Here is a 14,047-nt window from a genome sequence, read left to right on the forward strand (position 1 = left end):
AATGGCTCCCTGTCCCAAAAGGGCTCACAATCTAAAAAGATGCAAATGAATACCAGCAGATAGCCACTAGAACAGACAGTGCTGGGGTGAGGTGGGCCAGTTACTCTCCCCCTGCTAAAAAAAGGAGCACCCACTTGAAAAAGTGCCTCTTACCCAATTAGCAGGGGTATAATTATAACACATTCACCCCCATTTTGGGGGTAACTGAGGTGAGATGTTGTAATGGGGACCCATGGCCAATGGCCACAAGGATCAGGGGAGGCAGGAGCCAGAAAAGTTCGAGAACCACTGATATATGGGCTAGTTAATGCATGGGATAGTCTTTTCTATAGGATTTTTTTTGCAAGATATCTGATATGTGACTAGAGAGAATACAAATCTGCAAATGCTGCTGTTATATGCAAATAAGGGATGTCTCTTACTAAGTTTTTTCTGTTTCCCTCTTCCCATTCCACAGGCAAAAGCTGCCATTCGGGAATTGCTTCCCAATGGGTTGAGAGAGTCAATTAGCAAAGTACGCTCAAGTGTAGCCTATGCCGTTTCAGCAATAGCTCATTGGGATTGGCCTGAAGCTTGGCCTGAGCTCTTCAATCTGTTGATGGAAATGCTGGTTAGTGGGGATCTGAATGCAGTGCATGGAGCAATGCGAGTACTTACAGGTGTGTATTGTACAACTTTAACTGGACAGTTTTGTAAGCTTGGGGCTTCCAAGACCAAGACTCGTGGTCTTTTAGAAATGAAATAGTGTGCTCTCTGTGTGTGCTTTTGTCTGCCTTAGAAATCACATAGCTCATAATAAGGTTTATAGTATGGTTTCAAGTTTCCAATTCCCCTGCATAGAAAATTTCAGAAATTGCAGTGATGGAAGAATGTGGATGTAATTGGGAATGGGGCTGTAATCCATTTAGTAAATCTGCAGCAAATAACTGATTAGTCAGTTCCCAAGGGTCAAAGTACTTTTCAAATGTCGATTCCCTCCCAATTTGGGAGGGTCACAGTCCCTCCCAATTTGGGGGGGGGGCAGAGCTCATTAGCAAAGTGTTTGCTAATGTTTGCAAATTTGCACAATTTGCAAACACAATTAGCAACACATTTGCAAAGTGTTTGCTAAACGATGGGTTACAAGCCATGATGTGTATGTGCAACCTCCTGATTTTAGAAATGGGCTATGTCGGATGCAAGGGAGGGCACCAGGATGCAGGTTGTCTTGTTTACTCCCTGGGGCATTTGGTGGGCTGCTGTGAGATACAGGAAGCTGGACTAGATGGGCGTATGGCCTGATCCAGTGGGTCTGTTCTTATGTTCTTATGCTCAAGGGTTACCCATGCAGTTTCAGCAATAGTTGCAGTAGAAGGGGGACTTTAACTATTTGTCTCCCTTGTCCCAATCTGGATCTCCTCCCCATTTGACATTGTCTGTTTGATAGAGAGAGAAACTTCATTGTCACCAATGGGAACTTTTTTCCCCCTAGAAGGCAAATAGCAGCTGGGATGCAGCTGGGATCCTTAAAATTAAACAATGGATATTTTCTTCCAAAGTACTCTTTGATTATGTGACTATATAGTTGCTTTGCTCTTTCCTAGAGTTTACTCGGGAAGTGACAGACACACAGATGCCCCTTGTTGCTCCTGTTATTCTTCCTGAGATGTACAAGATTTTTACAATGGCCGAGGTATGGGGGGAAAATCATTATCTTCCATTCTGTGTCACTTTGTTTAGTTATACTATATTCTTGCAGTGACAACAGTTAATGCCTTCTCAGTAGAACAAAATACATCTGTTGCTTGTTTTCTGGGTATGTCCTTTGAGATTTTGTAGAAAGGCTGAAGTGTGGAAGTATGAAGAAAATAATCCTCTAGGAATGCTTTTAGCAGTCTTGTTAAGTAACAGGTACCCTGAATGGTCGCTCTTGAATAGTAACACAAACAGAATAGGCAACTTTGGAGATGTTGCCACTGATTTTCACATATTAATGCATTATTAGCACTTCTCATAGCCCTTTTCTGAAGAACAGAGAAGCTACCACAATGCAGGCGTGTGGACTTAGGCGCCCAGAGAAGATAAAATGGGATGGGAGCATAGAAAAGGACCAGTGGTGAAAGGCAAATGCATTGTAAGCAGTGTTAACTAAGGTATAACAAAATACCAATAGGCTTTCACTGTTAATGTAATACAGATTGAGCATCCCTTATCGAAAGTTCTTGGGACCAGAAGCATTTTGAATACAGGTGTGTATCACTTAACTTCTCCTATCCCCGTTGTTATGCAAGTAGGTCATTAAGCAAACATTGTGTTCATCTAGTGCTGCAGGCTACAGGAGACCTGATTGCCTCTTTGTTGTGCATTGACCACTGTCATATGCAGAAGGTTGTTAAACAATGCCTGTCTATATTGGATTTTTCCATATTTTGGAATATTTACATATATATAATGAGAGATCTTATGGATGGGACCCAAGTCTAAACACAAATTCAATTATGTTTCATAGCCTTATACACATAGGCTTCAAGTAACTTTATACAATATTTTTAATAATCTTGTGCATGAAACACAGTTTGTGAATGTATTTAGGTAAAAAAGTTTTTTAAAAGTCACGTTGGCACTCAAAAATGTTCCCTATTTCAGAACACTCTGTATTTCAGAATTCTCAATAAGGGATGCCCAACTGTACTGTGAAGGGGGGTTGCTTAAGCCTCATAGCCTCACAGGTCACTAGGAAATAGGGTCCTTTCCCACTGTGAGGGTTCCTGTTGGTGTTCTGGGTTGGAAACTAAATGGGAAGTTCATGTTGTTGACACCCTCCTCTCCACTCATCTTCTGGAACACAAGTACACGGGTAGGGGGAGCTTTCTAGATGTAAGGATCTGCACAGCAGCACTGAGTTACAGGCTTGTAGTTTGGGGTTTGGCAGTATAGAAATAATCTAAGTATGTGACTTTGTAGTAAACTATTAAAAGCATAACCAAGGTGAGCAAACCTACGTATTTGGCAACTTCTTTAACTACCTCCTAAGCTCATGGTGCTTTTGCTTCTGAACCCATATCTTTGCTCCCATCCCAATATCTTTCTTCCAGAAACCCTCCAAATTCCCAGTCTTTAATTCTGTGACAGTGAAAGACAAATCTGGTGCAGAGAACCAATTTTTTCCCCTCCCTGTAGAATTAAGAACTGTGGCATCACTGCTTGCCATCTGGTGAGGCCTCAGAACTTTTCTTTTTCATTTTGCTTTTCCATCTTGAATATGCTTGAATTGTATATATATAATCTATATTTTTGGGGCCAGGCAGTTACAGGGAGTCACAAGGAGCACCCTGTATTTTAGGGGAAAGGTGGGACATAAATTTTTTAAATATCTTTGTGTCTTTTGTTTCTAACAATGGAAATCAGTTCCTCTATAAACAGGTGTAATGAAGCCTGACATTGGTTAAATTCTTGTAAAGTAGAACATTTTAATTAGGGGTTTGAATATGCTTTGAAAGTCTATTATGGAAGTATACTTTTCTTGTGAACTGTGTGTTATTATCTAACATGCTTCTGTTTTGAGGCAGAACTCTTGCCTCAGAACTCATTCATTTAGGTGATCTGGGGAAAGGAAATTTAAATTAAATTTGACTTTCTGTCTTGTGCACTTGGAATGGAATAATTAAGCAGACATTAATTTGCTGTTGTTGGTGGCAACTGCTAACATACTGATAAAACACTAGACTTTATCATAGTTTGACATGTTTTCTCTTGTATTAGGTGTATGGCATTCGTACAAGATCACGTGCTGTGGAAATCTTCACTACATGTGCCCATATGATCTGTAACATGGAGGAGTTGGAAAAGGTAACTCACTGTTTTCATCTTCTTGAGTTGTGTTCATTCGGTTAATATAATATTTCTATTCTATTTTCCAGATTCACTAGTAGTTCTTGTTTCATCTATTCTCATATTAACTCTTTGAGGCATAGTAGTCAAACATAGTAACAGAAACAAGAACCCTAGAAAGAATCATTTACTGAAAAGCATGCATTTGCTGTGCAACTGGAGGAATAGTTGAGTACAGTCGTTGGCAGTTGCTATTACAGTTTAGTGTGCCTCACAATAAACATTTCAATTGGTAAGTCGAGAAAATGAGCAAAATGCTGTGAGGGAGACAATGTACCAGTAAAATAAGACTGTAAGAGGTTATGTGTGACTTTGAAGTCTAAAGTAACTAAATCCACAAACAGCGGATTCTTTTTAAGAAGCAGGTAGGAAAGTGGATTTGAATTAATAGGTACTTAATTTTACAGCTTTTTCTTTTAAATTTTATTTCTGTTTTACTAATGGGCAACCTGCAAGTTACCATAGTTAAAAATCCAAATATACTTTATCTCTATTTTTACAGGGAGCAGCCAAAGTTCTGATTTTTCCTGTGGTGCAGCAGTTCACTGAAGCCTTTGTTCAGGCCCTGCAAATGCCTGATGGCCCTACATCAGACAGTGGACTTAAAATGGAGGTTTTAAAGGTAAGGGTACAAAATAGAACACCATGTTGGCACACAACTTAAAGTTTAAAGTCAAGGTTTGAGTTGGAGCAGGTAACAAAAATGGGTTTTTTAAGCTCTGTTGCTACCATCATGATATGTGGCAACATTGTCTCTTTCTCTTTTCTTTTTTTGCAACATAAAGAGTTAGTAATCTACCAAGCACAATGAAATGACTGATGGATACTTTTAATGTAACTCACACAAAACACAAAGGGTTGTTTCCTGAGTGCTTCTTCCATTCATGGAAGAATGAATGGAAGAAGCTTCGTTTGCACAGAGAGATGGCAATTTCCCCCAGTCTTCCCTTCCCTGTGCAACCCTGTTTTAGAAGAAGCAAAACTTTTTAAATATTGAATAGTAGAAGATTGGTATTGGTGATCGGGGTACTCTCAGGACTGTAAACTCAGACAAGCTTAAGAGTTCTGCAGACAGAAGAAGAGATTAGCAAAAATTACTCCTCCCATGTGCAAACTGAGCTTCTTCTACAAGTGGAAGAAGCACCTTAGGATGCCACATAGATGCTTTTAGGAAAATAGTCTTTCAAAAACCCCTACAGAATAGCAAAATGTCTCTGCTGGGATCAGAGGTAGATATTTCTTTCAAGAATTGTACTACTGAAGAAGTGGTGTGTATGCTATGTAACAAATTATGCCAGCATGTTTTATCAAGCTGTACATTACTTAGAATGAAGTCACGTGGCTTAAGACTAAAGGTCCAAATGCAAGCCAAAAGTCTCCTTGTGTATATTTCAGGTTTGTGGTTGCCATGAACAAAAACTTGCAATATGTTTTTAGTAAGCGGAATAAATCTCTGTTTATCTTGAACTTTGTCTGTGACATTCTCTAGCTCCAACAAAATAAATGAGTTGATAAATAGCTTGTCTGGATACGTCTAAGTGTATTCATTTAGTTAACAATGTCATTATTAATACAGCTTGCTAATATGTCAGGCAGAAAACTTCTACAGAAAGAGGAAATGTGAATGTGGTTGGGCTTGGAGGGAAAACTGATTCATTTTGTGAAATGCAAATATGTTAATGATTCTAAGGTTTTTGTTTTTGTTTTTCATCCTCCAGGCAGTGACCGCCTTGGTGAAGAACTACCCAAGACACATGATTTCTTCCATGCAGCAGATCCTTCCCATTGTTTGGAACACCCTCACAGAAAGTGCAGCCTTATATCCTTTTTTTCTTACTTTGGAATACACTCAGATTTCTTAATCCATGTATCAAGGCAGGAGTAAGAAAAGGGAAACAAATTTCAATGTGTCATCTTTAAATCAGAAATTCTACCATTAGCTGTATCCTGACTTTGCGAAGAGCAAAACTGCATTGCTGGAAGTTCCTTCCACTCATCAAAGAAGAGTTGCACCCATGCAAGGACCCCTTGTGCTTGTGAAAGGAGCCTTCATGTGAGCATGTTTCTTCGATTAGCAAATGGAGCTTCTGGTGATGGAACGTGCTCTATGCGAAAGTAGGATATAACCCATTTCATTTCAAGCACTGCAGCAAGAACATAAGAACAGTCCCACTGGATCAGGCCATAGGCCAATCTAGTCCAGCTTCCTGTATCTCACAGTGGCCCACCAAAGGATCCAAAGAGGTTTGCACACATGTGCAAAACATATGCACACCCACAGAATCTGCCAGTTTTCCTTTCTGGCACCATCCCTTGTTTCTTATGGGATACTTGTGTATCCCCTGACCTTTAGGGGTAGCTTTTTAAGGAGCTGTTGCTGGAAGAGGAGGATAAAGAGCTCCCATGTACATGTAGTGCCTCTTAGTCTTGGCTGATATATTTATCTGTTGTTGGCATCCTTCAGTCTCGGATTTATCTAGTACATCAACAGATTTGTGATTGAAGTATGGTACATTTCTAAGTTTTACTTAATTTTTGACTACCCACTCATGTTTGTCCCCTTCCCTCAAGTAAGGGCATAAGCCCCACAATGGGTCTCCTCCAGTCTGCGCCAGCTATTTTGTGGGCACAGACTGGAGGAGCTCCATGTTGGACTTCTCAGCCTGACATGGAGCATCGGATCCGGCGGAGGTTCTTGGGTCTGATCGTCCCCTCCCTCCACCCCGTTCCACCCACTTTCTGCCTCTCCCCATCCTGAAAAGCCTCACCTCTGTCTGGTGCGCAGGAGTGCTGGCTAGCTGCGCTGGGGCTCAGCACCAACTGGTGCTGGCCCAGCACTGATGTTCCCTACTCTCAGGGTGCTGTAAATGTGCTTTATGACACATTTACAACACCTGGTGCTAGGCCAGTTTGAATTGGGCCCTAAGATTAATTTAACTCATTGGAGCTTCCAAGTACACATGTGTAGGATTGCAATGTAGGACTTTGATCTTCATAATGAAGTTTCACATGCCTTGAAATGACATGTTCTTTTAAAATATGCAGTCACTTAATCTATTTTCTAAGTGTCTTGGATCCCCCATTGGGTGGTAGAGAGGCGAGATAAAAATTCAATTTAATAATAATAAAAAAATTAAATAAATAATAATAATAAATTTGTTGTGAATTAACCCCAGCATTGATCCAGTGGATATTAGTCCTTGCTATTAAATTTGACTGTTATCTATGACTTCTCCTTGCTAATAGTTTTCAAATAGAATAAAATGTTGCATTTCCCTCTTTTATTCTAACTGAAATTCATTAATTTCACTACAGGAGGTTTGTACCATGGTGTGGTAGTTTGTTGACTGAATTCATTTTTCCTTAACTTGTTTATACCTATGTGAGAACAGAAGTAAATTACACGGAGGAAGTTGAAGACCCTGTAGATTCTGATGGTAGGAAGCATTCCTGTTTTTGATTAGACATTGCTAGAGGTGTGACTGAAAATCCACATGAGCAGTTGCAAAACAACTTTCAGCATATGAAGTGGAAAGAAAGACATCAATGGAAAGATTGTTGTGACAATGTTATAGGATTCAGTGTAAGGATTTGGTATGGAGAAACTTTGAAAGATTCTTTAAGATCAACTGTGTTCTGTTCCCCAGTATTTAGGAGAGTTTCTTTTTATATGTGGTAGTTAAAATAGCATAAAAAGATCTTTCTGGAGAAGGCTTTACAAAATTTAAAGTCTTTTTTTAATTTATTCGGAGGCTTCTGTTGCTTTGATCCATAGTGTCAGATTTTGCTAGCTAGAGTAAGATAGTACAACTGTTATTCCATAACCTAAAGTAACTAAATGAAAACAATGACATAGTACAGAAAATCTAATTGAACTTTTTATTCAAACTTAGGTGAAGTTTTGGGCTTTGAAAACCTAGTATTCAGTATATTTGAGTTTGTTCATGCTCTGTTGGAAAACCACAAATTTAAAAGCACAGTGAAGAAAGCTTTGCCAGAGCTAATATATTACATCATTCTCTACATGCAGATCACAGAAGAGCAGGTAGGCGCACTTACTTGCACTGTTACGTACAAAATTTGTTAAAACTTCTTGTCATAAAGGTAGCCAGAAATTAGTTCTAGAAGACATTAGAGTCATGATCATGTTTTTCTGCTGCTTAGTTCCTTTGACATCAGTGTATAGGGGAAAGGCTTGGGCTGTGTCTCAGTGGTAGCGCACATGCTTTGCATTCACAATACCCCAGTTTCAATCTCTTGGAAGGACCCATTTGAAATATGGAGAGTTACTGCCAGTGCATGTTGAGAATACTGATGTAGATGGACCATTGGTCTCACTCAGTCAATATATGGAAGCTTCTTATTTTCCAGTGATTTAATGGATTTGGTAGAACAATCTATACCGTATGGTAAGTTGTCTGCACTATGTGTGTTCCTCTCATTTCCCTTTCACACCAACTTCCAAAGTAGTTTTTGAAGTTGGTTTAGGGGTTATGAGGAGCTTTCCTTTGACAGGAAGTATCTGGGGGAAACTCCAGATGTATTATTATTATTAACAATAGTATTTATATACCGCTTTAAAGAAAAGTTCACAAAATGGTTTACAAAACAATCAATAACTAATGGCTCCCTGTCCCAAAAGGGCTCACAGTCTAAAAAGTTGCACCAGCAGACAGCCACTAGAAAAGACACTGCTGGAGTAAGGAGGGCCAGTTATTCTCCCCCTGCTAAATAGAGGAGGAGCACCCACTTGAAAAAGTGTATGTACTGCAACTTTTTCAGAGTGAATATGCTCTGGGAAAAATAAGATTGGAACCAGTTCACATTTGGCAGTTATTTTAATTATTATTTATGGTCCAGAGAATGCAGAGCCTTTTTTTAAAGTTACTGGACTGTTGTGATTTTCTTACTTTTCAGATTAAAGTCTGGACTGCAAACCCACAACAGTTTGTTGAAGATGAAGATGATGATACATTTTCCTACACAGTTAGAATTGCTGCACAGGACCTATTGCTGGTAAGAAAGAAGTAGAATATTTGAGGAACTTAGAGTCAGATTCGATGCATGTCTCCTTGGAAGTAAGTCCCATTATAGTCAATGGGGTTTACTCCCAGGTAAGTGTGGATAGGATTGCAGCCTTAAGTACTAATAGCAGTTAATCTTTTACATGTAATTTATCTGAGTTTACAGCTTGCAACAATTGTATACGTATTTGACTCCTTGTGCTTGGAACTTCAGTATCTATATACTATTCAGAATGCCCCTTTGGCTTTAGAGCTAAGGTAAGCTGAGAGTAAAATAGATTGCAGAGCAATGGAGAAATTAATAGAAGGTCTTAAAAGTAGGTCCATGAGTGGAATGCAGGACAGGAGGGACTGTGTTGTGAAGCTTTAGAAGAAAGGCAAAGTTTAGATAGGAGAGGCTCTTAAGCAGAAGCTAGAGAATGTTTGCTAGGTTCTGTTGGGGTGTAGTATAGAGCAGTGGTTTCCAAACTGGTGGTTCGCGACCCACCAGGGGAACTGGAAAAAGGCCATTTCCCTTTAAGGGGAATGGTCTAGAAATAGGCAGCAACATGATCAGGAGGATCTTGCTGCTTCCAGGGAGGGAAGGGATTTTTTAAATTTACCTGGTGGTTGCTATAGCTCTCCAGAGGATTTGGGGAACCTGTGATTCCCTCTACAGCCCTCCCGGCAGCTCCAAACTGTTGTAAAGAAAAAAAACCACTTCCAGTTTTGCAGTAAAAACAAAGTGGTTTGTTTATTTCTTTTTTACAGCAGTTTGTAGCTGCTGGGAGGGCTGCAGAGGGGGTCTCAGGCTCCCCAGACCATCCTGAGAGCCATAGCAAACCCTAGGTAAGGTTTAAAAAGTCTTTCCTCCCTGGCAGTAGCACAATCGTCTTGATTGTGTTGCTGCCCCTCCCCTTCTCCACAAATATTTACAGGTTTCCCAAAGTCCATGTAGAACTTTGAGAACCATTGGTGCAGAGTAAGACCACTTTTGTGATTCTTGGGTGATGTTGGGGATTCACAAGAATCTTTAAGGACCTTTAAAGAGCAGTAGAGTCCAAAATGTTGCTAGCACTGCTCATTCACACATGTATCATGCACGCACTCAGGTCCTGATTTGCCTGACCCAGAATTAAGTTCAGATTAGGGGAATTAGCTATGGTAGAGTGAGAGGTCAAATTTAGTAGTGTCTGACAGTTTGGGGAACATTGATGTAGATAGTGGTATATGCAACCTCAAAGTACCTCTAAATTAGGTAACCAGTAGTCACAATACCAAGCTTTTCAAAGAAGATGGGTTTTATTAAGTAATATAGGCAAACAAAGAAAAGGCACATTTGCTTTATCTACAGCCCAATCTTATCCTTTCCTCTCCCTCACTGCTGCCAGAATGGTTACCCCTATATCCTTCCTGGGGAGGAAGTGAATCTTGGAGGTCTTGGAGGTCCATAGCACAGAGGGGGTCTACTCAGACCCGCGCTAGCAAAATCGCTGATCAGAGGCCCACATGGACCCATGTCGTGGAATTGGGTGCAGAAAGGAAGCTAGGATTTGGCAACCGCCATTGCCACCAAACCACCCCCTTCCTGGAGCCAGTCTGTCCCATTCAGCCTGTTCTTCCTCCCCCACAGACCTACTTTTGTCAAAAGCACATGATTATAAAAGATCAGTTGCTTTGATGAAGCAATCAATTTCACAGAACTTAAGTGGTTGTGGGAGAGAAAGTATGTGTAAAACAACTCCATTTGGAAAGGTGTTTGTTAAATGAATGGAGGAAAGGAGTGAAAGTCAGTCTGCAGCATCGCTGAGTTTCCTTCTCAACCAGCAAGAGAAAATGAGAAAATTAGCAGAAAGCTTTAAACATAATCACTGGGAAAATGACTTTTAGAAGGGGGTTCTAAATGAGGGGGTTGTTATGAGGTTCGAAGGGAAAGGAGAGGGAATTACCAATCTTTAATCTGCTAGGAAGGTTAGTGTTAGTTGTCCTTGTAAGCAGCAAGGCTTAGGTTCCAGGGAAAAGATAAAACAGCACCAAGGGAAGCAGGGAAAGTAGCTCCTTCAAGGATAGGGATAGCTACCAAAGCAAGAGGCTTTCCAAGGGAGCACGCCTTCCAAAAGTGAATACTTCTGAAAGCTTTCAGTGGGAAAGAAACCTCCACAAAATGTGCAAAGGAAACAAAAGCATTTCTGTTTGGACAGTATTATTTGGAGCTTCTCCTGAGTTTGCATCTAGGAATTTTGTGGACTTAATTGGGTTAAAATGTTATTTCCAGGAGCACACAAAGGCTTGATTTGCACCCCAGTCAGTGATGTTCCTGAGGGTCTAAAGGCATGGCAGGGTGTGTGGTAGCCTATGCTCAGTCATTGATGGGAGAGGCTTCTTGGCAAAGGAATCTGAACAGACTGTCCAGGTGACCTGACTACTAAGCTGCAACTTAGTTTATTATGCAGCAGGACATGGAGCTGCTGCTGAGCCTGCTCTCTGCAGTGGCAAGAGTGCAAGATTGTACAGTAAACTCTAGAACTTTTAGAAAATCTGCCATGCAGTGTGGCATGCTCTCTTAAGCACTGCAGGTTCCAGGGTTCCATGGTTTTTACTGACATTTCTTTTGTACTGTCAGTAGACACCATCAGGTTGTGGCAGCCAACTGACAGCAGAACACAGAATCAAGCACCATAATAATAAGGGCATGGAGAGACCAGGGTCAGTGGGAACCAGGGCTACTGAAGGTTTTACAGGCCTTGGGGTGTATGAGTAAATGAGCATCACACTGCATAGAGCAACTATAGTGGGATTTTGTTGCATCTGTATGAGTGCCATACTGCCACATCTGACTATAAAGACAAACCAGTTAGTCAAAATTCTAAGGAACTTTATCAAAGGAAACCAGGGGAAGCTAAAGAACACTAGTCAGTCTTCCAGTTTTTCAGAACAGACAAGGGATTTCAGGGGAGAGCTGTGTACCAGCCCCAGAGAAGTGTCACCCTGGTTGCATCTCATATGAGCAGCACATGATGTGAGTCATTGTGCTCTGTTGCATCCAACTGCCCTGCATTTAGCAGCCAACAAATACTAGGCTGATGCTAGGAAAAATGCTAGGCTGAGTAACATCGGATTATGTGGAGAGATGCAAGTTGCAGCAGCAGCGCATCCTGCATAGCATCTAATTAAGCCTTAATGTTTATTGAAAGATGTTTCACAAAAAACAAGTCTGTCATGACTGAGAGAGGATGTTTGCTATGTTTCCTGTTCTCCATCCATATTGTCATTACTACACCCCCTTTGATCCTTCTCAAATGCTTAGTGAAGTATACAATCTGAAGTGGAGAGAAGAGTGAGTGCGCTTTTGATTTCTACTTTTGCCAGATTTTCTGTCCTTTGAGACCAGTTACTATGCCCAGTTACTATGTAATTTCTATCTTAGATTATGAGCAACTTATGTGAAGTCCTTTTCTCTTGTCTGCAAAATGTCAGCTATTATCATACCTCTGCTTAGGCTGTGGCAGCTGATTTCCAGAATGAGAGTGCAACAGCTCTGGCTGCAGCAGCTACAAGACACTTGCAGGAAGCTGAGCAAGCCAAAAACAGTGGTGCGGAAAATTGGTAAGATGGCAGTTCCTGCAGATAAAAAATATTATTGTAATGGATAGTCATCAGGCCGGAAGTGTTCTGAGGTGCATGCGACCACCCCACACCGCAGAAGGCCTGCTGGAGCCTTTTGAGGCGCACTTCTGGTTTTCCTGCTAAACCAGACATGCATCCCAGAAGGCTCCTGCAGGCCTTCAAGACACCTACAGAAGATACCGGAACACACTTCTATTCACATCCAGAGGTCCTATGATGGCTGTGACCCGCAGATTCACTTATCTTTGGGTTTCTGTATCTGCAGGGTGTCTGGAAATGGATCCCTCATGGACACCAAGGGTCAACTACATATACAGACATTCCCATGAAAATGTTTATGTGTGAATGCTGATAACTGTATATACACGTGACATAACCTGTGAATAGCCCTAATGATTCATATGCCTGATGGTCAGAAATATTTAAACAATGTGGTTTTTTGGCTGATAAAAGGCTAATTCTATAAAATTAGCTATAAAATTCTATAAAACTGCTATAAAATTTAAAATAACCAACATTGAAATCACAATATAAGGCAAAAAGAAAATCAGTTTTTTTCTCATAAGGTAAAGAATATTTGTTCAACTAAGAGTCAACATGGCTTATAAATCCATACCTCCTATAAACAATAACTTTAGAAGTAATTCCAGCTCTTATGGAGACATCTCATTCACTCAACCAAATTCTGCATTTTGTTCCACCAGATATTAACTGATTTTCCCATTCATGAATAAATGTGCACTATGGCTTAATTTCACTTTCTATAGGGCTCCATGTATTTTCCTTGGCAGCTTCTGAGCATTCTCAAAAGACTCTACATCCAGTTAAAGCAACAGAGCTCCGAGGGAATTAGGTGCTTAGAAATACAGTCAGAGGCACTTGGGACAATCCACAGACAGTCCGTAGCCACGTTGATAGGGCAGGATATCACATTTTATTGTTTTATAAGCCCAATTTCGCATTGCAGTATGTTCATTTTTTACCATTTTAGACTGCCCCTACCTTTAAGAATTGTGAAGAGAGTGCACCTCTTTTTATTCATTCAGTTTAAGCCAGCAGAAGAGTAATACTATTAGTAAAGGTAATCTCTCATTAAAAATACAATTTATTTTTATATTATATGGATTAATATAATATTATATGGATTAATCTTTTTCAGTTACTTACAGGTGAATCATATCTGTATTTGACAAATAATTTGTAATTTCTAACCTTTTTAAATAGCTGTTTAAATTTTATAACCTTTCGTGTTGATCATGGTGACAAAATATCACATCACTAGAAGTATATTCAGAATTAAACATTGGAAAATTAAGTTGTTTGTTTATTGCAGGTGGAAGATACATGAAGCTTGCATGCTGGCTCTAGGTTCAGTTAAATCTCTTATCACAGACAGCGTGAAAAATGGCAGAATACACTTTGATATGCACGGATTCCTAACAAATGTTGTTCTTGCAGATCTCAACCTGTCAGGTACCGCATCACTAGCTTTAATGATTAGTGCCTAGAAACTGAAGAGCTGTTAAAGGATTTGCATGATGCATATT

The 14,047-nt window shown here is 40.2% G+C and overlaps 1 protein-coding gene across 1 annotated transcript in view; it reads left to right on the forward strand.

Moving 5' to 3' along the window:
* IPO9 (importin 9) overlaps nt 1–14,047 on the forward strand; it is a 48,780-nt gene that overhangs the window by 15,964 nt on the left and 18,769 nt on the right. Inside the window, exons 4-13 of the mRNA XM_066624940.1 lie at nt 458–659; nt 1,584–1,672; nt 3,742–3,828; nt 4,373–4,492; nt 5,589–5,689; nt 7,249–7,307; nt 7,764–7,915; nt 8,788–8,886; nt 12,373–12,479; nt 13,834–13,973. Coding sequence (XP_066481037.1) covers nt 458–659; nt 1,584–1,672; nt 3,742–3,828; nt 4,373–4,492; nt 5,589–5,689; nt 7,249–7,307; nt 7,764–7,915; nt 8,788–8,886; nt 12,373–12,479; nt 13,834–13,973 — 1,156 coding nt within the window. The remainder of the gene's footprint in view (nt 1–457; nt 660–1,583; nt 1,673–3,741; nt 3,829–4,372; nt 4,493–5,588; nt 5,690–7,248; nt 7,308–7,763; nt 7,916–8,787; nt 8,887–12,372; nt 12,480–13,833; nt 13,974–14,047) is intronic.

Source organism: Tiliqua scincoides, chromosome 4 (assembly GCF_035046505.1).
Source record: "Tiliqua scincoides isolate rTilSci1 chromosome 4, rTilSci1.hap2, whole genome shotgun sequence".
Lineage (NCBI taxonomy): Eukaryota > Metazoa > Chordata > Lepidosauria > Squamata > Scincidae > Tiliqua > Tiliqua scincoides.